Raw genomic sequence first — 20,037 nt, forward strand, 5'->3', positions numbered from 1 at the left:
CCCAAGACCACTAAGTCTGGACTTGCTATTGAACTAACAATAAATGCTAAGAAATAAGCTGCCAATGGCTGGGTTCACATTGCTTGCCACTGAATGCATCCTTCTTGATATGTCAAAACAGGCTTCTTGTCTTGAGGAAGCAGAAGTCGAAGTTTCCAGGCCTTGGACTTACTGCTAGCTGCCCAGGTTTTGACTCCCCATCGGGGATCTGCCTGCCCGCTTCTGCCTTCACCCACCTGACCCCAGCCCCTGACCCCAGCTCCATGCTCTCTCTGACCCCTGTGGGCTCCCCAGACCTCACCCGCCCCTGAGGCTGTGGGGCTGGCCTGGCTGCTAGCCTGGCCTGTGTCCCCCGCCCTCTCCAGGCTGCTGCCCCTCAGGGCCCTCTGATGGGGCGGGTGAAGCTCCCAGGGGCCCTGCTTCTCCAGGGGACACTTGGGCACAAAGCAGGCAGGTGGGCAGCTGGAAAGTGACCCAGAGAGGACACAGGAGCTGAGACAGGAGTCTCCTGTTGCCATCTAGAAATCCAGAAGGGACCCCGCAGCTGCCACCTCTCTGGACACCTGTCTCAAGCTACCTTGTCTACCTCCCCACCCAGGAGCCACCTGAGGTCATCTCTGTGTATGAGCCAGGGAGGGGCCGGGAAGTGACCCCTTCTGTTTCCACCTCACAGGGCAGCAGGTTGAGGCCCAGAGCTGAGAAGGGCCCTGTTATCACTGGGTTATTACTGAGACAGCCTGAGCCCCACAGAGTCTGCGGAGGAGACCCCCTGAGGTCTGCGGAGGAGTCACGACCCTCACCCTCAGAGCCAGAGAGTAAGCACCCCCTCCAGCCTGCCCGGGGTGCGGCGTCCCCAGGCAGAGGGCAGCGCAGGGTTGGGGCACCAGGGCAGGAGTTGCTCATGGCGGGAGGGCATGGGTCAGGGCCAGGGGCGCGGGGCACAGCAGGCATGGTACCGGTCCTGCCTCAGAGCTGTGACTTGCAACACCCCGGGGTGCTGGGCCGGGGCCAGGCCAGGCCTTCAGCTGACGCTCTGCCAAACCACGCGGCGGTTTCAGGTACCTGGAAAATGTCCGTCAGGCTAGCGAGCCTGGGGAGCCCGCCTTTTCTAGACTCTCGGGTACCACGAGTTCCTTCTAGCATCTTCCCCAGCATCTCTCATCCCTACCAGGACTGCCCCAGCCCCAGCTCGGCTCATGTGGCAGCATCTGCTCCCTGAAGCTTCTGCCCTCCCTGCCCCCCCCCCCCCCGCAGAGCCATGACCCAGGGAGGGCACAGGGTCTCCACCCCCAGCCTGTGCCCAGGCACCTGGGCTGCTGGGGGGACCCTCCTGCCTGCAGGGGCAAGGGAGACCATTCACGCTTCTGCCACGGGGCTTCTCCCATGCACCTGTGCCTCCATCAGGAAGATGCCACAGCGACACAATATAAATGATAACAGCCTCACACCTGTCCAGCATGGGTTCCCCTACCGTGTCACCTGAGGCCCCGAGCGGTCCTGTGAGGCTGGCACCTCAGCTCACTCCACAGAGGAGGAGGTGGGCTCGGTGAGTCACCCAGCTGGTGGGGGCTGTTCCCACACGTGCCTGCCTCCAGCTGCCAGTCACTGCAGCCCCCATTGCACCAGGCAGGTGTCCCCACAGTCAGGCTTCCAAGGCAGGCAGCATGGCCGAAGGGTGATACAGCGTTGGCCAGGGCTGCGTGTGTCTGTGTGCGTCTATATGTAAGTATGTGCGTCTCTGTGAATTCATGTGTGTTTATACGTGCGTCCCTGTGTGTTCATTCATGTGTGTGTCTCTGTGTGTGTCTACAGGGAGGCCCTGCCTGTCAGGCTCCTCTGGGCTGGGGTCCAACCTCTGGGTCTGCTCTGTGTTCTCGCGGTGGGGGTCTTGCAGCCCACCTCGGCGCTCTGTCCTCACTCCGGCCTCCCTGCCAGCCAGCCGTGCTCACAGCACCCTCCCGGGCAGCGCCCGGCCCTAGCTGTTTGGTCTGCCCTTGAGAGAGCGCTGCCTCCGCTCGGGTCAGTCCAGCCTCCCCGTGCTGGCCCTCCGCTGGGCCAGGAGCCCCCGCAGTCCCACTGCCTGCAGAGGCTCCTTGGAGGTGGCAAGTACAGCAGCCTCAGCCCTAAGCTTGCCTCCGCCAGACCCAGACCTTCCAGCCAATCGCCCCGTGCCTGCTTTCCAGGTGAAGGAGGTGGGGCTTGTCCACAGGGGTCACGTGGCGAGGGGGAGCGCCGCACAGAAGCACATCCCAGCAAGGGCCAGGTCGGCCCTGAGGCGGGCTCTGCACTGTCTCCCGGGCACCAGGAGGGACAGAGCCCCAGGGGTCCCCACGGGGCAGCTTCCCCGACACACCTGCACCTCACACATCCTCCCCTTCTCTGAGTCCTGTCCTCCTTGCCGCTGCTGCCTGGGGCCACTCCCAGATGAATGACTAGGCTTTACTGAGCCCCTCTGCCTCTGGGGTGAGTTGCTCCACCCCTCTGCCCCCTGATGTAGACAGGGAGAAAGCTCGCAGGTGCCAGGCGGCTCCTCCTCCATCAGCTCCTGAGCCCAGCCCCGTGCAAGACCAGGAAGGAGGAGCCTGAGTGGGGGCCAGCAGCCCTGGGGGGACAGCGACTTCCCTCCTCTTTCCACCGAGGGGTCAGCATCGGGACTTCCAGCCACTGAGGCCCACACCCAGACCAGCCTGCTGCCTGGGACCCTCGAGTTTCTTACTCATCCCACTTCCCTCTCCCACCCCAGGAGGCTGGCCCAGACTAGAGAAAATTACCCAGAGCCACTGAGGGCCCAAATAGCACCCACCCCTGGGGACCAGGCTCCTCAGGCTTGCTGGGCTCCCTGGGGCTGAAGCAAGCTCCTCCCTTTCTAACTCCCTAGGCCCAGGATCCCCAGACCATCTGACCTTGGCCTCCAGCGTGGTCAGCCGCTCGCTCATGTCGCTGAGCCGGGTGCAGTTCATGCATTCTGAAAGAGAAGAGGTGAGAGTGGAGTGGACCCTGGGGAGAGAGCAGCCCGGCCAGGCAGGATAGCCTCTGCTCAGGCAGGCAGGGAAATCTCTGAGTTGCTGCCTGGAAAACTCCTACACATCCTTCAGAGCCTTATCTTTAGTGCCCCCTCCTCCAGGCAGCCTGCCTGACCTCTGAGCCTCCTTTCTGGGCATCCACAGCACAGAGTATTGCGAATCGTCTGAGCCAGCACCTGGGATGCCTCGTCAGCCTGCGAGTGTCCTAGGCGCAGGGTCTTTGTCTATTTTGTTTGTTCATGAATTTTGGTGCCTGGCACAGAGTAGTGGGTCAAAAAATACCTGAGGACTTCCCTGGTGGTGCAGTGGATGGGACTTGCCTTGACAGTACAGGGGGCCTGGCTCGATCCTGGTCTGGGAGGACTCCACATGCCGCAAGCAACTAAGCCTGTACGCCCCAACTACTGAAGCCTACACGCTCTAAGCCCCTCCCGCTGTAACTAGTGAGCTCCTGTGTCAAGACTACTGAAGCCCGCCCCCTGGGGCCGGCAAGTCGCAGCTACCGAGCCTGCGTGCTGCAACTACCGAAGCCTAGAGCCTGTGCTCCACAAGAGAAGCCACTGCAATGAGAGGCCCAGGCAGCGCAACTAGAGTAGACCCTGCCTGCCACAACTAGAGAAAAGCCCGTGCAGCAACAAAACCCCAGAGCAGCCAAGGATACATAATAAATAAATAAATATAGCAGTGTGCACACGTCAAAAAAATTTTTTTTAATAAACTCCATCATTAAAAAAAAATCTGATAGTTAATGAGTGGGTAGTAAATGAGACACACTCCTTGACTTTGAGAACTACAGTCTGAGGAAGGGGACAGGCAAAAAGACACAGGTTGGTAAGGGCTGTAAGGCCAGAACATGCAAAAGAGCAACAGGAAAGTGAAAGCGAGAGTCAGTCAATTGTGTCTGACTCTTTGAGACCCCATGGATATATAGTCCATGGAATTCTCCAGGCCAGAATACTGGAGTGGGTAGCCTTTCCCTTCTCCAAGGGATCTTCCCAACACAGGATCGAACCCAGGTCTCCCACATTGCAGGCGGATTCTTAACCAGCTGAGCCACCAGGGGAGCCCAAGAATACTGGAGTGGGTAGCCTATCTGGGGTTGCCAAAGCTCATCTGGGCTGGGGGTGGCCCAGGAGGGCTTCCTGGAGGCAGTGGCATCTAAGGTGAGGACTGAGGGATGCACAGTGATTGGTCAGATTCCATAGAAGGAAGAATTAGTGCTGACACCAGAGGGGAACAGAACCGGGGAGGGTCTTCCAGCAGCCTAGCGGGCAGGAGCACACCTGGGGACCACCAAGACTGGAGCAGGAAGCCTGCGGGGAGGAGCCTGGCAGTGTCCTGAGACCAATGGGCAGCTGTTGGAGGGGGTAAAAGCCAAGGTCAGATGTGCATTTTTAAAAGCTCACTCTGGCAGCAGAGTGTACCGCGGGAGGCTGTGGGAGGGTCCCAGAGCCGGAAGGCCAATTAGGAGACCAGTAATGGTTAACCTCCCAGGCACATATCTCCCTGGGCTGTAATCATCTATTTATGTCTGTCTCCCCCAGAGACCCAGAGCTCTTTAATGAGGAAATAGATGGTTCAAAGCTGTTCCTAAGAGCTTTTATTGCTCTGGAAGTCAAGAGATGCTTAGAATCCTCCCTCAGTTCAAAGCCTGACCCCACAGGCACCCCATTCCGGTCAAGCAGACACACGAGAGGTATTAGGGCAACTCGGCACGTCCCATTCGGTGTTCAGAGGCCCCTTGGCTGCAGCGAGGCCCCCATGCTCACCAGCGGGGTCCCCGTCCCCCCATCATCAGCCTTGTCTGTCTTTGGAGAAGTCCTGTATCTTTGTCACTGAACGCAAACCACCTTGGAAACGTCTCTGTTTTAAAATAATGACTGTCCTGTGAGAGATGCAATGAGACTCCCAGAATCTTAGGACCTTGGGAACAGGTGGTTCAGGCTGTGATTTCCCCAGGGGTGCCCAGCCTCGGGGCCACGGGGGCTGACAGCCCCTTACTTTCTGCTCACCAGCCCTACCCGGGTTTCTGTGGGTTGGCAGGGGCCCCCTCATCCTCATTACCTTCCCCATCCACCCTGGGCTGTGCCCAGTCTGTGGTTTATAAGCCTTTTTTTTTTTTAGAAACAGAACTCTTTTTCTTCCCCCAATAAAACCTTGTCAGTAACCCCGATACATAAAAGAGATTAAAGACTGAGGTATAAACACTGAAACTTTAAAACAACCAGAAGAATGTATACAGTTGTCTGACTCGGGGATGGGGCAGGACTTCACAAAGGAAAGGAGGTGGTTTTCTGGTTAGATGGGGGGGACTGAACACACATGTTTCCCTCCAACTCCTACCAGCAAAAGGGACAATAAAGAAGGAAAGAGGTACAAAGCACAGAGCGGAGAGACGGGCAGAGGGGGCTTCTCAGGGATGAATCACCAGGGGAAAGGCAGAGAGCGACCACGTCCCAGGCTGGCAGACACAGGAGGGCTTGGAGAGCAGCAAGGGCTGATGTCCTCTCTGGGTTCCGGGATCCACCCCAGAAGGGAGGCCCACGGGCACTGAAATCTGAGGAGGCCCCCTGAACAATTTGGCAGGGGGAGGGCGGCTCTCTGGAATGGCTCTGCGGGTAAGGAATCCACCCGCAATGCAGGAGATGCAGGAGACGCAGGTTCAATCCTAGGTTGGGAAGATGCCCTGGAGGAGGAAGTGGCAACTCGCTATAGTATTCTTGCCTGAAACATCCCATGAACAGAGAAGCCTGGCGAGCTAGAGTCCAAAGGGTTGCAAAGAGTTGGACACAACTGAGCACGCACACATACCCTGTACAACGGCCAGGCGCCCAAAGGCCCCCAGTCAACAAGGCCAGACACACGGGGGGATTCCCAGGGGACACTCACTGCCCCCCCCTCCTAAATACTGCAGGATCCTGGTGCCTCTGAAAGCGGCCTTTCGTGGGAAAGACAGACAGCAAAACAAAACAAGGGTTCCCTGTGTCATGCCACCCACCCCACCTCCCCCCATCCACCCACCCACTCCTCCATCCACCCACCCACTCATCCGTCCTCCACCCCGACATTCACACCCCACCCCGTCCCCTACCCACCCCTGGCCACCCCCTCCTCCACCTGGAGGCCCGGTGGGTGCCCGTGAGCCCCTTGGTGACGCTGCACTCATATCGTTTTGTTTTCGTTTTAGATGTGGGCCATTTTTTAAAGTCTTCATCGAATCTGTTACAACAGTTCTTCGCTTTTCATGTCTTGGCATTTTGGCCACGAGGCATGTGGGATCTTAGCCCCTCTACCAGAGATCGAACCGGCACCCCCTGCATGGGAAGACAAAGTCTTAACCAACCACCGGACTGCCAGGGGAGCCCCACCCTGTGCTAATACTGATGGGCAGGGGGTAGGGTAGCGGGAATGGGGTGCCTGCCCTCGCAGCAGAGGCCCAAGAGCATCTTATGGGGCAAAAAGGGCGTCGACTCTGGAAGCGGGCTGGCCTGGAGAACTTTCTGGCTTGAGCTTCGTCTGCCCTCTGCACACACAGGAGGGCGTCACCCCACCCTGGGGACCCCCCTCCCGAAGGAAGAAGGTGGGGCAGGATGGCCATGGGTGAGGTGTCAGTCGGGCCTCAGCTCCACGCAGTGAACGTTCCCGAGGCGTTCGCAGCCCATAAACACATTTCCAGGGTCTGAGGCAACACACAGGACTCCCTGCAGGGGGGACGGTCAGCAGAGCCAGGGGCGAGCCTGGGCTTGCACGCGAACCTGTTTCTGGAGAGCAGGCAGGACCCCGGGCCTAGCCTGCGCTGGCACTGGGCATCCTGCTCGGCCTGCGGGGAGTGGCTTGGCTGTCAGTGGGCATGGGGAGGGCTGGGGAGGGGTCCGGTGCCCCAGCTGCAGAGAGAGGCCCAACCAGCGGGCAGGGCCCTAGGCTGCCAGCCCGGCCTCCCGTGCCACCTGCCTGGGCAGGCGCTCTGAGGCTGGGCGGGTTTTATGGCTCCCCTGGCATCCTGTCATCGACAAGCAATTAAATTATGCATGTTTAACTTTCTCTAATTATTCCTCAGGGCGGTGGGACTATGGAAACGGGCCTGGCGGGGCAATGCTGGCTGTGTGACCGGCCGAGGCCCTGCCCCACTGGCTCCGGGCCTTGGTTTCCCCTCCCTGAGAGGCAGACTCTTCACTTTCTGGGATTCTGAGGATTCCCACGTTCCCAGCACACACGGGCCCACGAGCGTTTCCTCGCATCCAGGACACAGAGGCAGAACTTGAGCTTGGAGATCTTTGCCAGTATATGTAGATTGGAAGTGAGGGGGTGTGTGGGTGAGACAGAGACGGAGGAACTGACTGCTCAGTGTGGTCAGTAGAGAGAGAGCCAGAGAGGCCGCTAACTCACTGTGTGGCTTGAGGCCCGCTTTCTCTCTGTACCTCAGTTTCTCCATCTGTAAAAAGGGTCTACATATTTTTTTAAGTTAGTTTTATTTCTGTATTTATTTTTGACTGTGCGGGGTCTTTGTTGCATGAGGGCTTTCTCCCGTCGCAGGAAGCGGGAGCTACTCACTGCAGTGCACGGGCTTCCCCTTGCGCTGGCTTTTCTTGTTGTGGAGCGCAGGCTCTAGGGTGAGCAGACTTCAGTAGCTGCGGTTCGTGGGCTCCCAAGCACAGGCTCACTACTTGTAAGGCACGGGTTTAGTTGCTCCGAGGCATGTGGGATCTTCCTGGACCAGGGATCAAACCCATGTCTCCTGCATCAGCAGGCAGATTCTTTACCACTGAGCCACCAGGGAAGCCCGAAAGGGGTTTACGCTGACCAGCTCCAAGGGTCTCAGGCTCTTTGCTCCTGCCCTCTGCCCCCTCGGCCTCAGACCGCCCACTGCAGAGGGTGGTTGCCGGTCTACCCACCATGTGCCTTTGGCCAGCACTGCTTCCGGTCGTGGCTCTGAATCTTGAAGTCAGGACCCTCCCCCTGAATGAGATCAGACTCCCAAGGTCTGGGCTTTGCTGACAGGGCAGGAGTTGGCTACTGCAGAGACTCCTGAAGAGGCAGAGTCGGTCCACTGTGCGGCTGAGACGCCGACAGCAGCAGCCAGGGTGACCCTGCCCCAGAGGCCTGTTTACCCTCTCAGAGGTGGTCTGCAGGCAGGGGGCATACACAGGGTGGGTGTCACCCACAGCCCACCCAGTGGGGCCCGGCTGGAGGAGACCCCCACATCCCCTGGGAGACCCTTGACCCTAGCCAAGACTCCAAGGGGAAGACGGTTCCAAGGAGGTCAAAAGAGTAAGATGCTGCGGGGACAGGGGTGGGGCAGGCCAGCTAGACTGACCGTGAGTACCCACAGGGCACCGCAGGAAAAGAGGGTCCTGAGCTGCCTCCGTTTCCCTAATGTGACGAGAACGATGGAGGTAAGCTTTCCATTCCCACCCCAAAAAGCCTGACTATAGGGAATGAAAGCTGGTGGAAAAGAGGGGTACTGAGAACTCTCCTTTCTCATGGTAAGCCTTGAAGGGCTATTGGCCTTTTTGAAACAATATACATACTGAATAGATTGAATACACGCATGCGTCTTGTCGCTTCAGTCCTGTCCGACTCTTTGCGAACCTATAGGTTGTAGCCCGCCAGCCTCCTCCGTCCCTGGGATTCTCCAGGCAAGAATACTGGAGGGGGTTGCCCTGCCCTTCTCTAGGGGATCTTTAATTTCAATGTTTAACTGGGTAAAAACACAGAACGTGCTTATAATGCTGCGTGGAAAATATACAAAATTGTATCTCTTCATGAGCTGGCGGGAAACAAGCCAGCTGCAGGCTGGAGTTCCAGGGTCGCTGGGGACCCCCAGACTCCTGGGGCCACCAAGACATGATCATTCTAGATTATTCCAATCCTGATGTTTCCAATTCAGCCTGAAGTTCTTAACCGCCCTCTGGTGCTCTGAGCCTAGCCTCGTGGGTATCAGAGAGGTCCTGATGGGAATTTTATGAAATATCAATACCTCCCCTGGGCCTGGGAAGTCACCTCTCCATTTAACTTGTAGAGAGCTGCTTGTCCAGGTAACTGCAGACAGATGGGATTTTTCTAAGACACAGACCCCAAAAGGAAGGGTGAAAAGGGCAAGGCCATGCTGAAGGTGGGGGCCCTGCCCTGGGTCTCCCCTGTGCTCCCTCACACATGCCAGAGCAATGAACCCCAGCGGGGGCAGGGAATCTGCTGGTCGGACAGAGCAGTGGCAGCGTGCCAGGCCCAGCCGTGGGGCTCGTGGACAGGACAGAATAATTAAATTCCACCCTTTTCTATATCAGGGATCACAGAGAAGGCCAGAGTTTTTCAGGAACTTCTGGCAAGAGTTTTTATTGAAAAGTAATTTGAGTTCCTTCTTGAAGAGGGGCAGCCTTGCATGGGTGTCCTCACCGTGGAAATAAAAATCCCCAAAGGACCAGTTGCACTGAAGCTGCTCAGAGCACAGTGGGAGCTGGCAACCTACCCAGCCCCCCCACCCACCACACACACACCAGCATCCTCTGGACTGTAGAAATTTCCAGCAATGTTCAGAAAACCCCCATGGGGAAAAGAGACAACACAGGTGAGTGAAAGCTATTCACCAAGGTTCATCAGTCACCTATGAGGTGAGAGACAGAAATACCCTGGCATGCGTCCCTCCTTTTGTGAGTGAGGAAGATGAGCCTCAAGTGAGGTTTAACAACGTAGCCAAGGTCACCCAGCGTGCTGATTAAAGGTGGCCTTGCCTTCCCATATGGCCACGGTGGGCTAGGCCAGGTGTCTGGCTGGGGAAGAACTCTCCATGTGATGTATAAACAGCCCCTGGGCCGCGACTAGACATGGGGGAGTCTGTGGTTTTTGCATCCCCCCAGCTTCCCAGGTGACGCAAGTGGTAAAGAACCCACCCGCCAATGCGGGAGACATAAAAGACGTGGGTTCGATCCTTGGGAAGATCCCCTGGAGGAGGCCATGGCGGCCCACCTCAGTATTCTTCCCTGGAGAATGCCATGGACAGAGGAGCCTGGTGGGCTATAGACCATGGGGTCACAAAGAGTCAGACACGACTGGAGCGACTTAGCATGCACGCACGGCCCTACAGACTCTGCCAATTTGACTGGTCAAGTCTGTCTTCTTCCCTCCCAACCTCCAAATCCAGCCCAGAGTTCAAGACTGCTGGGTCTTGTACCATGGCTGGACCACACCCCAAAACATCTTTGCCCTAGAAAAATCTAAAGAGAAATTATTGGAATTACTAAATTAATTTAGCAAGGATTATAGAGTTTTCAAAAATCAACCATATTCCTATACATTGACAATAACCATGTAGAAAGTGAAATTTTAAAATACCATTCACACAGCATCAAATTATCTAGGAATAAGTCTACTGAAAATTTTAAAACATCACTGAGAGAAATTAAAGCAGATTCAAATAAATGAAAAGATATACTATACTCATGGATTGGAAGGTGCCATAGTATATACGTTAATTCTCTCCCAATTGATCTATCCATTCAATGCAACCCCATTCAAAATCTCAGACGGTTTTTTTATATGTTGTGTGTGTGAATTCTCAAGTTTTTTCTAAAATATATACAAAAACGCAAAGGTCCAAGAATAGCCAAACGCAAAGATGAAATAGAACAGAAGTGGAAGACTTATACAACCAGAACTGAGATCTATTATAAAACTATAGTAATTAAGACACTATATTCTTGGTGCAAAGACAGACGATTCACACTTAACTCAGTCACCTGGTTTATAAAAAAGGTGTATATGAGTACAGGAGAGAAAGGAAGGACTTCAGTAAAGAGTACTGGGTCAATTGGATATCAAAATGGAAAAGTAAAGTAAAAGAATCTGACCCCTCAACCCACACCACACACGAAAGTCGATTCCAGATACATTGTAGATCTAACTGTTAAAAGAGAAACGAGAGTTTTTTGGAAATTCCCTGGTGGTCCGGTGGTTAGGACCTGCCGAGGGCACAGGTTCAATCCCTGGTTGGGGGACTAAGATCTCGCATGCCATGCAGCCGAAACAAAAACACAAAATCAACAAAATAACACCCGATACAATTTTTTTTAAATATCAGTAACTTACCTTCGTGACCTCAGAATAGACAAGATTTCTTCTAATACAAAAACCGTTAACATTAAGGAAAGCTTTGATAAGATGAATTGCATTAAATGTAAGAATTTCTTTTCATCAGAAGACAGCATTAAGAGAATGGAGAAGCCTATCATCAAGTAGAAGACGTCCTTGGACTACATAAAACCACAAAATAAGATGCCAAATGGCTGAGTCATACGTAGAGGGGCTCAACTCCGTAGCTCTATAAGGAAATGCAAATTAAACTACACCCACCAGGACAGCTGAAAATGCAAGACTAACAATGCACGTATCTGAGTATCCAAGAGGGTGTGAGCCACTGGAGCTCTAAGACAGCATCAGTGCAATGTCCGTGGAAAAACCACGTCTTAAAAATGTGTCTGTTTCTAATAGGGATGAGCAATTTCATCTAATAGGAGCAATTCTATCTCTAGGTACAAAAACAATAAATAATGTCACCAAAAGGCTTGTGTAAGAATAAGCAGTTGTTGCTCAAAATAACCAAAAATTTTAATAATCCAAATTCCCATTGGTGGCTGACAGGATAAACTAAATATTCCCAAAATGGAATATTATACAGTAAGAAGTGCACAGAAACCATATGCCGCCCAGTGGATAAGCTCACAGAGATGACAGACCCCAAAGGGCACACACTCACGTGAGTCCATTTATTGAAATTTCCATCACAGGCAGGACAGCTCGAAGGTGGTGGCCTGCGCGTCAGTGGTTATCGTGAGGGCAGTTATCAGAAGAGGCAGGGGGAGGACTTCTAAGATGATGAAAATGGTCTCTTTCTTGACGAGGATGCTGGTACACAGGCGTGGTCTGTGTAAAACATGTCTAACCCTGACCTTGCTCACCCTAAACCACCAATCTGACATGTCACCCTCTGTGCTCCCCATCGCCCTGAGGAAAACCCCCGTCCCCCCTGAATGGGCTGCTTGCCATGATCTGAGCACCCCTCACTCTTCTAGTTCTTTGGCCTTTCCCTATCTTGTTATCATATCCAGAAATAGATTCCAACCCACTCCAATGATTAGTAAATTCCTACTGAAGCACCACCTCCTCCAGGGAGCCTTCCTTGACCACTCCAGGTGGACCCAGGCAGCCACCTTCCTATTAATTGCCAAGAGTGCAATATACACCTTGCTTAGAGCACTCAGCAGCCTGGCTGGGGAACATCTTGTGTACCCCTCTTCCCTGTGGGTCCATGTCTCATCCATTCTTGTATTCTGAAAAGTGGGGCAGGCATACCCCTCTGTCACATGGGGCTGCAGAGAAGCTCATGTGTCCTCTCGGACAGAGGCAGTGCCACCTTGGGGGAGGGGGTGAGCAGATCTAGGAGACCCTCAGCTCATTGTCCAGGTGGCTCACCTTGGAGGCTCTCAGGGAACTCAGGGAGGGGAGGGAAGGGACCGTCCTCCTCCTTCAGGGGCCAGGGGTCGTGTGTCCCAAGCAAACCCTGGCAACTCTGTCCCCGGAGCTTCCTCCCTGCCCACCCCCCCGCCCCCCGAACAGCTGGTTTCCATTTCCACAAGGCCAGGAGAAGTGGAAGGAGCTTAAGGTAGAGATAAGAAAGTCGTTTGGACGCTGAAGTTCATTACCTTCTGGCTCATGTCTCGGTGGGAGGGGAAGAAAGGAGGAAACGCTCTCTTCCGATTTCACAATAGCAGAGAGGGTCTGGCCCGTGTGGAGCCACGCAGGTCATAATAATGATCAAAAGAAGGAAAAGCAACTCGCGTTCATGGAGCACTCACTCTGTGCCAGACGCTAATGGAAGGGCGAGACCCGATGCACCACTTTTCATGTATACTTGTCTAATTCCTACAACAACCCAATGAGGGAAGAACCTTTATTATCTCTGTTTTGCAGATGAAGCAACCCAGGCACACAGAGGTTAGGTAATTTGCCCAAAGTCACACAGCTAGTAAGTACCAGCGGCTGGGTTCAAAGCAGGCAGTTGGCTGGTGGCGGTGGTGGTGGGGGTACCGCTGGCTCTTAGCCAGCTTAGTTGCTCCTTGCATGCTGGATCTAAGTTCCCCAGCCAGGGACTGAACCCACGTTTGTTTGATGCAATGTCTTTCTCCTCAGCACTGTTTCCAGTGGACTGTGGAGTGACTTCCCTTCAGACTGACTGGCATGGCTGGGAGAAGTCTCCAGAAATCCGTGAGTATGCAGCAGCCTGAATTCTGCAAGATCAAGGACTTCGTGGTCCTTCTCAGAATTCTGCTGGAGTGGGGTCCCCACAGTTGGGGGTACTTGGATTAAAGGGCTCATGTGCCCGTTTGCTCAGTGGAGGGATTTCCAGTCTCCTAGGACTGTCCCACAGGACTCGAAAGGGGGTTTATCCAGAAATAAGAGATTCAGAGGCTTCCTTGATGGCTCAGTGGTAAAGAATCCGCCTGCCAAGGTGGAGACATGGGTTCGATCCCTGATCTGGGAAGATCCCATATGCCTTGGAGCAACTAAGCCCATGCACCACAACTATTGAGCCTGTGCTCTAGAGCCTGGGAGCCACAACTACTGAGCCCCCGTGCCACAGCAGCTGAAGCCCGTGTGCCCTGGAGCCTGTGCTCCGAAACAAGAGAAGCCACTGCAACGAGAAGCCCACACACTGCAAATTCAGAGTAGCCCTGGCTCGCCGTGACTAGAGAAAATCCCGCGCGGCAACGAAGACCCAGGGCAGCCAAATAAATCGGCAACGAAGACCCAGGGCAGCCAAATAAATTAAAAAAAATTTTTTTTAAGTGGTAAGAGATCCAGTCTCTGCAGCCATTTGGGGGGTTGAGAAAGGCAAGGACACTGCTGCATACGTTTTATTTTTCAGGGTTCACCGATCCGGTTGCTTCTCTTGGGTGGATTTCTGAGGTTCGCGTGGTTAATCTGAAGTTATTGTTTGAAGTGCTCTCTCTCTTTTTTCCTCATCCAGAAAGAAATCATAAATATCTCCAGGGTCCCAGGACGCTGGCAGGCGGCCCTGCCTGGGTCTGAAAGGTGACACCAGGCGCAGCCCTGGAGACCAGCTCTGACTCCCCACCCCCGTGGACATGTGGCGTCGCTGTTGCCACCATCGTTCTGTGTCAGTGGGAAAGGATCCTTTTTAACAGGGCTCCGAGCTCAAGGTCAACGTTCAGGAGCCCTAAAGCGAAGCAGGCTGACCGAGGGCCTCCAGAATGTGGGAAAGGCTGCCTAATTCTGCTGGGCAGATCACCCACGGCCCTGGACCCGAGGCAGGGCCTTCCCCTCCTGCACCACTGGTCCAGGCTCAGGCGAGTGCTGAGCTCTAATCTTAGGGAGATGGACGAGGTGCCCCAAAGACAGCCAGAAGTGGGCAGAGTCACTTGGGGTTTGGGGCTTTTGGAGGAAAACGGTGGTAGAGTTCAAAGTCCCCAGGTGGGAGGCTGGGGGACCCCCAGGAATCGGAGGACCTTCTGGGAGCAGCTCTGATCTTTCCCTGTGTGCACGTGGGCAGACCCCTTCCCCTTTCAGGGTCTCTACTCCTCCAAAGCTATGGGAAGGCCCAAGGCGGCTTCAGCTTTAATTCAAGGATCAGCTGGGCTCCAGGGAAGCCCTTGGTCTCTTAACAGCGTCGTCTACCTCTTGGAGGTTGTTCAGGGGAGCTGGGATGTGAGCGTGGGGTGCTTCCTCTGACACCAGGTCTCCCAAGCTCTCTCTCTCTCTTTAGGTCACACCGCATGACCCATAGGGTCTTAGTTCCCCAACCAAGGACTGAACCTGCACCCTTGGCAGTGAAACCACGGAGTCTTACCCACTGGACTACCAAGGAATCCCAAAGGCGCCCAAGTGCTTTATCAGAGGAAGAATCCCAGGCTGGAGAGACCACAGGCCTGACCTCCTACCAAAGAAGGGCTCAGAGCAGCAGTTTCCAAATGCTCTTTTTATAAAATAATAATAATTTTCTTTATTTTGGCTGTGCCAGGTCTTAGTTGTGGCATGTGGGATCTAGTTCCCTGACCAGGGATCGAACCCGTGCCCCCTGCGCTGGGAGTGTGGAGTCTTAGCCACTGGACCACCAGGGAAGTCCCTCAAATGCCTTTTTAAAAGGAAGAGGTGGTTTTATTCCCCTACACAAATGGCTTCTGGGGCCGTCAAAGGGTAACAAGTCAAAGAGACGCTGCTGACTGCATGGGGTGGGAGCCCAGAACCCCGGTGTCAGGCATCACCTACCCCCAGGCTCAAGGTGGGCAGGAGGGAGACGGGTCTTGGTGCCGCCACCCCCAACTCTCAGCCACTCAAGGGAACAGCACGTGATGAGGCCCACCCCACGTCCAGTGGGGGATGTAGTGGCCACCCAGAAGTTTCCTGCTTCACGACATGGGGCAGTCTGGGCTCAGCTCCCCTAGGCAACGTCTGGGGCTTATATTCGTTCAGGTCTGACCTGCTCGCTCCCTGCATACCCATCTCTCAGGGACCACCTTGCACTAGTCAGCTTCCCCCTCCCAGCCCCCTGTCGAGACAGGGGATGAGGGAAACCAGGAAGGAGGAGGAGTGGGCAGGTGACAAGACTCCGGATTCCCAGGGTCAAACCTGGACTGCATCCTTCCCCACAGGAGGAGGTTGTCATGGCAACTAAAGGACCACTTGACGGAGCCAGTCCCCACATCAGACACAGACCCTCACTGAGGGTGGATTTTTCTGCTAATTGCTTGTATTTTCCAGCCTGGACAATCACTCGGACACAATCTGGCTCTTTCTTAGAGACATTTTCCCTCCCCCGACTGACCCGATAGTTCAAAACACATTCAAACAACAGAGAGGCATTTGTTCAGGATTTACAGTGTTTGCCTAATAGCTCAAGGCTTAGTCATCTCTCTGGGCCCTCCACCTCGACAAGCTGTGTGACCTTGGGGAAGTGACTTAACTCTCTGAACTTCAGCTGCTTTGGCCCAAAGGATGAGGGGAATCAAGGCCACCTCCTCGGACAGAGAAGGGGCAGCTATATTTGTACCCATATTAGAAAACAAACCTCCCATACAATTGTAAAGACCAGAAGGGTCTTAGGCCTACCTCACTGGGCCCTTTCTTTTAACAGGTGAGAAAATAGATCTGAGGTGGTATGTTGTTTGTGGCCACAGTCACACATTGAGGTGATGGTCCACCCAGGGCTAAAACTCAGTCCTGGGTGTGCACCTTCTCACCATCCCAGGGCAGGCACCCCAATACTCCCCCTTAGTCATTTACACCATAGTCAGAACGAATCCATACAGCACCACTGGAAGCCCAACACTGTACAGAGTTCTGCTGTCCCTCTCTCCTGCCAGGAGAGCCTTGCAGGGAGATAATGTTATCCCCATAATTAAGGGGGGCAAGAGATGGTTCAGCCCCCAAAGGTAAAACGTGGCCCAGGATCTGGAAATGCCAAGCCTCCCTGGTCACCTGCTCCATGTGCGTGCAGATTAGAGGAAGAGACGAGAAACCTTCTGCTCAGGCACGAAGCGCGGTCCCTGGATCAGGCTCCTACTGCGCTAGGCTAGAGCCGCGGGAAAAGCTTCTGTTCCATGAGCAGGGCTCTCATCCACACTGGTCCTACCCCAGGCTCCTGGGAGCCCAGCTGGATTCACCAAGTGGCAGATGCGAGAAGGCTCAGGCCACTGCAGGGGAGGTGAGGGGCAGCCCAAGGTGGGCCTCGGAGTCTGATGCTTGCTCCCTGCTCACAGCTGAACTGCCCTGTGCGGGGAAAGGAGAGCCCCTGCCTCCTCCCTCCAGCCCCTCCGAGCTTTAGGGATGCGGTGGTGGGGTCTGGGGTGCAGATTCTCTCGGGGGAGGGGTCAGTCCAAGTGCCAGGGAGGGGCGGTCTGACCCAGTTACCCCTAGTTCCTTTCTCCCTCTCTTCTTCCGCCCATCTGTGCACACCAGACCCGGGCGCTGCAGCCAGAGACACATCTGGCTGCCTGGGAAGGGGCCTTGACGCCAGCAGAGTCCAAGGAAACAGTCTTGGAGAACCCAAGGGCCTGGGGTGGGGGCAGGGGGTGGGGGGAGGGGCTGGGGTAGGACCCAAACAGCTCGGGACCCCTTGGTGGCCCAGCCTCAGCCAAGTCCTGAAGGACAGCAGAAGTCCAGAAATGAGCCTCCTTATTAGTGGGGGCATTCAGTCCCCCTTCCTGCAACACCACACTCTCAGCCTTGCACCCCAGAGCCCTGAGAGGCAGCGATCCAAGACTCCAGAAGTCTGCCAGTCTGGTGGGTGTGAAACGCCCTCGCACTGTGGTTTGAATTTGCATGTTCCACACTGCTAATGAGGCTGAACATCTTTTCATAAGTTTTTGAGCCATTTGCCCCCACCACCTCCCCTCCAGCCTGTGAAAGGCCTGTCCACGTTCTTGACTCATTTTTCTATTGGCTATTTTTCTTATTGATTCAGGGGAGTTCTTTATTTCCGATGTCAACTTGTGGCCAGTTTTCTGCGCTGCAAATATCTCCTCCTAGTCGTGGCTTGTGGGGCTTTTTTTTCTTGCGTTTGGTAACACTGCCTTTTCTCAGACAAAAGTTTCCCAAACCATTTGCTTTTAATTCCTTTAAAGGTACATGTGGAGTCGTGATAGGTACCTCCATATCTGACTCACAACTTTCAAAGGGGGGCGAGTCTACTGACTCGCTCACATCTGCACGTGATGTTGGCCATCGGATCAGCGGCGGAGGTCTATGCGGTCATAAGTTCCTTCCTCTGTCTTGTTTGCCAGGAGTTTCCATCATGAAGAGGTGTTGAATTGTATCCTTAAACTGTTTGTGAGCTGAATCACATGAATAGGTTTTCTAAATTCTCCTCGGTCACGATCTATTTCTTTTCGTGCATGGCTGGATTTAAAATAACTAATATTTAGGATTTTTCACTTGACTCATCTATAGTTCCAACCCGGAACCAACCTGGTGGTCCCAGACGGAGGGTAAATTTCAGTCCCAAATTTGGGGGAGGTTGAGGCCCAAGGCTTTGATTTCTCAGGCTTATTTTTCCCTTTCCTGAGTCCAGACACACAAGCTTCCTTGTTGTCATGAGCCAGGGGGAGACTTTTCCGGTCTCCTCTTTCACCACGTCTCAGCTATCACTTAATACAGGAGCCCACCCCATCCCCCTCTTCTGGTTCAGGTATAAACCATGGTCCACATCCCCACCTACCAAACAGCAACCACAGCCACGGGGTCAGAACCCTCTGCTTCTTTGGTTTACTGGCCACTGGAATTTCAGGGGGGTCACAGAGCCTGGGTAAGTCCTGGGGGCCCCCACTTGGTCCCTGCCCTGGAGGGGAGGTACAGAAGGATTGACAAGCTCTTCCCTGATTTTTTTCCAAGTTGAAGTTCAATTTAAAATGTAAAAGAAATGGTTCTTGAACATGCTGATGAAAAAGGCAAAAGGATACCATCTTCCTACTGGTCCGCCAGCTGATCCAAGCACAGGGTAATAATAATACATGGTAATAATAAGACTATGGTAGAACTCATAGTCTTCTAAGGCCGAGAGATCATCTGGGGGACTTCTCCAGCTGTCCAGTTGTTATGACTACACCCTCCAGTGAAGGGGGCATGGGTTCGATCCCCAGTCGGGGAACTAGATCCTGCATGCATGCTACAACAAAGGAGTCGCAAGTTGCAACTAAGACTTAGCACAGCCAAAATTGATTATCTAAAAAAAAGATAGAGTCCCATAAAAAGACCCTCACAGAGTGGCCTCTGGACCCTCCAGTCCATCTCGCTCACCTCTCCCCTTCTCCACAGCCTCCCTCTGCACCACATCGCATGGCCTGTGGTCCCCAAAACAGACCTTGCCCTTCTCTGGCTGCTGAACTCTGCACATCATCTCTGCGACAGGGGCCTCCTTGTCCTCATTGACAGACTCCTCCATCTCGGCCAAGCAATGGGCGTGGAAGGACTGGGGGCCCATGTGGGGAGGTTGGAGGTCCCGGAGGACTTCAAGGAAACCATTGTTCCTTGATGCTCTGGGCAGGGCTGGACTGCGCCCATATTTAGCACCACTGTTCATGAGCCAATTGCAGCCCTACCCTGGGACAGGACATGGGGACTGCAGGTTTGATCAAAGGCTACAGAACCCCGTGAGTGAGTGAAGTCGCTCAGTCGTGTCCAACACTTTGCAACTCCATGGACTATAGCCTACAAGGCTCCTCTGTCCATGGAATTTTCCAGGCAAGAGTACTGGAGTGGGTTGCCATTTCCTTCTCCAGGGGATCTTCCCAACCCAGGGATCGAACCTGGGTCTCCCGCATTACAGGCAGACACTTTACCGTCTGAGCCACCCCAGCCAAGTGCAAATGCCAGGAGGGAGCAAAGCATCCTTTCCTTTGTGAAAAAGGCCTGTTTACCTTGAATAAAGATAAAGAGATGGACTCAGATAGCAGGTGTAAACTATTTTATATATATATATATATATATATATATATATATATATATATATATATGTATGATGGATAAATAACAAGGTCCTACTGCGTAGCACTGGCTTCCCCAGTGGCTCAGCAGGTAAAGAATCCGCTTGCAATGCAAGAGACAGAGGAGACTCAAGTTCGATTCTTAGGTTGGGAAGATCCCTTGGAGGAGGAAATGGCAGCCCACTCCAGTATTCTTGCCTGGAGAATCCCATGGACAGAGGAGCCTGGCGGGCTGCAGTCCAAAGGGTCGCAAAGAGTCGGACACGACTGAATGACTAAGCACGCACCGTATAGCACAGGGAATGGTATTCAATATCCTGTGATAAACCATAATGGAAAAGAATATGAAAAGGAATACATATTTACGTACGTGTACCCGAATCACTTTGCTGTACAGCAGACAGTCCCGCAACATCATAAATCAACTATATTTTAATAAAATAAGATTTAAAGAAAGAAATGGACACAGAGACTCAGACAGGAGATGGGAGTTAGACAAGATCACCTAAAAGGAGCCAGGGCAG

General features: G+C 53.9%; 1 protein-coding gene across 2 annotated transcripts in view; it reads right to left on the bottom strand.

Annotated features, from left to right (window-relative positions):
* COL26A1 (collagen type XXVI alpha 1 chain) overlaps window positions 1–20,037 on the bottom strand; it is a 164,215-nt gene that overhangs the window by 19,986 nt on the left and 124,192 nt on the right. For both annotated transcript variants that reach the window (XM_019988371.2, XM_019988372.2), the window contains exon 4: window positions 2,904–2,965. In XM_019988371.2, coding sequence (XP_019843930.2) covers window positions 2,904–2,965 — 62 coding nt within the window. The remainder of the gene's footprint in view (window positions 1–2,903; window positions 2,966–20,037) is intronic.

The sequence above is a fragment of the Bos indicus genome, chromosome 25 (assembly GCF_029378745.1).
Source record: "Bos indicus isolate NIAB-ARS_2022 breed Sahiwal x Tharparkar chromosome 25, NIAB-ARS_B.indTharparkar_mat_pri_1.0, whole genome shotgun sequence".
Classification (NCBI taxonomy): domain Eukaryota; kingdom Metazoa; phylum Chordata; class Mammalia; order Artiodactyla; family Bovidae; genus Bos; species Bos indicus.